Source organism: Trichoderma citrinoviride, assembly GCF_003025115.1.
Source record: "Trichoderma citrinoviride strain TUCIM 6016 unplaced genomic scaffold BBK36scaffold_236, whole genome shotgun sequence".
In the NCBI taxonomy this organism is placed as follows: domain Eukaryota; kingdom Fungi; phylum Ascomycota; class Sordariomycetes; order Hypocreales; family Hypocreaceae; genus Trichoderma; species Trichoderma citrinoviride.
Window position 1 is genome coordinate 1 of NW_020194944.1, and position 1,578 is coordinate 1,578.

The 1,578-nt window shown below is 62.5% G+C and overlaps 1 protein-coding gene across 1 annotated transcript; it reads right to left on the minus strand.

Moving 5' to 3' along the window:
- Positions 1 to 105: 105 nt before the first annotated feature.
- BBK36DRAFT_1145633 (hypothetical protein) lies at positions 106 to 1,249 on the minus strand (the record flags this gene model as incomplete). The annotated part of the gene is made up of 3 exons (XM_024893770.1): positions 106 to 754; positions 930 to 1,035; positions 1,096 to 1,249. Coding segments are annotated over 3 exons (909 nt in total), but the record flags the coding sequence as incomplete, so codon positions are not given.
- Positions 1,250 to 1,578: the final 329 nt, after the last annotated feature.

Consider the following 1,578-nt stretch of genomic DNA (forward strand, 5'->3'; position numbering starts at 1 on the left):
GGGGAGAGGGGGGATGATGAAGAGATGGAGGTCGAGATCAAGGAGGTGGGGAGGGGAAATAGAGGAGAAGAAGAGAGATGGATCAGAAACACAAGGCGGACTTACATTGTTGTCCTGATACAGAAAGGGCACTACTTCAGGGGCCGGAACTGGGGTCCTGGGCCGTGACGAAGCAGGCGAGGCATCCCTGGTGTGATCGGTGGCATTGGAGTAGTTGCGATCGCGGTGCGTTGGGCGGGTGTGACTGTAGGAGCGCGATCGCTGGTCCTTGCCCATATAAGAGTTTGGCAGGCTGCTCTCGGAGCTGTCGCGCCCAGGAAACTCCTCGCCGAAGAAGCCCTGCAGCTTGCGAAAGCCGCCACGGGGACCGCTAGCCTTGGAGCCAGTACTGCTAGCCGTCGTGGTGACACTAGCAGCGGATGGCCGTCGGCCGTCTGTGTAGTAGAGCTGCTCGGGAGAGTCCTGCAGGCCCAGCGACGAGCTGGCGCCGGTGCGAGATCCCATGCCGTGCAAGCCCGGGGAGAACTGCGAGAAGATTGACATGTTGTCGGCGGACTCGTCGACGAGGCTCGGAGGGTAGTTGGGGTTGGGGTGGCCTCGCGGCGGATCGAGCACGGCCAGGTCGCGGCGGTAGTTTGTGAGATCGCTCAATCGACGGCCTCCCTCTCTGGACGACGAGGGCGTCATCGCGGCGCCGCGAGTGGTGTTGGTCGAGGTGGGCGAGATCTGGAGGTCGTCATCTCGTGAGAGGCTCCTACACACAGCCGCAACGGTCGCAGGGGCCCGCGTTAGACATTTGCTTTCTCGCTGCCAGTCGGATGGAGAGCAAAGAGGCGACGGGACGGGCGGGCGGCACGAGGGCTCGCCAGGGACAGGAGGACGAGCTGGAGGGTGCAGAATCGAGGCTGGCAAAGCAAACATGAACTTACTTGTGATGATGAGGCGTGGGAGAGTCCGAGTCGAGCTGGGCTGGGTCGATGCCGATACCTATCCCCATTCCTACGCCTGCGCCAATGTCGGTACGGGCATCTTGACCTGCGTTTGCATTTGCGTTTGCGTTTGCGTTTGCGTTTGCGCCTGCGCCCGCGCCCGCACCAGCGCTGGACCCGGCGCCGGCACCGTTGCGCGAAGCAGCATCGGCCGAGGCCGCGGTCGGGGTCGAGGGCTTGGCCGTGATGGAGGAGCGAGTGCTGCTGTTGCTGGCGCTGGTGCCGGAGCTGATGCGGAACGCAGCGTCCTTGTCGGTCATTGTCGACAGCTCCAGGCCACTACCATGCGTTGCAAGAGAACCGGTGCTGGAGTCGTGGCGAGGCGCATTCACGTCATGCTTGGGCTTGACGCCGTGTGCCGCAGGAGCTGTCTGTCTGTCTTCTCTAGTCTTGTCTTGCCTTTATCCTGTGATCGTGTGCTGCTGCGGTCTCCCGTCGGTCGTCTGTCTGCGTTGTCGGGGCCGGCCACAGCAAAGAGATTTTTCGACGTCTGGCTGGCGGGCGAAGTATGACGAGGGGCTGGATGGAGAGAGCTGGGGATTGCCGGCTGCGGCGCGGGATTATCCAAAGTGACGAAAATGTCACAGGC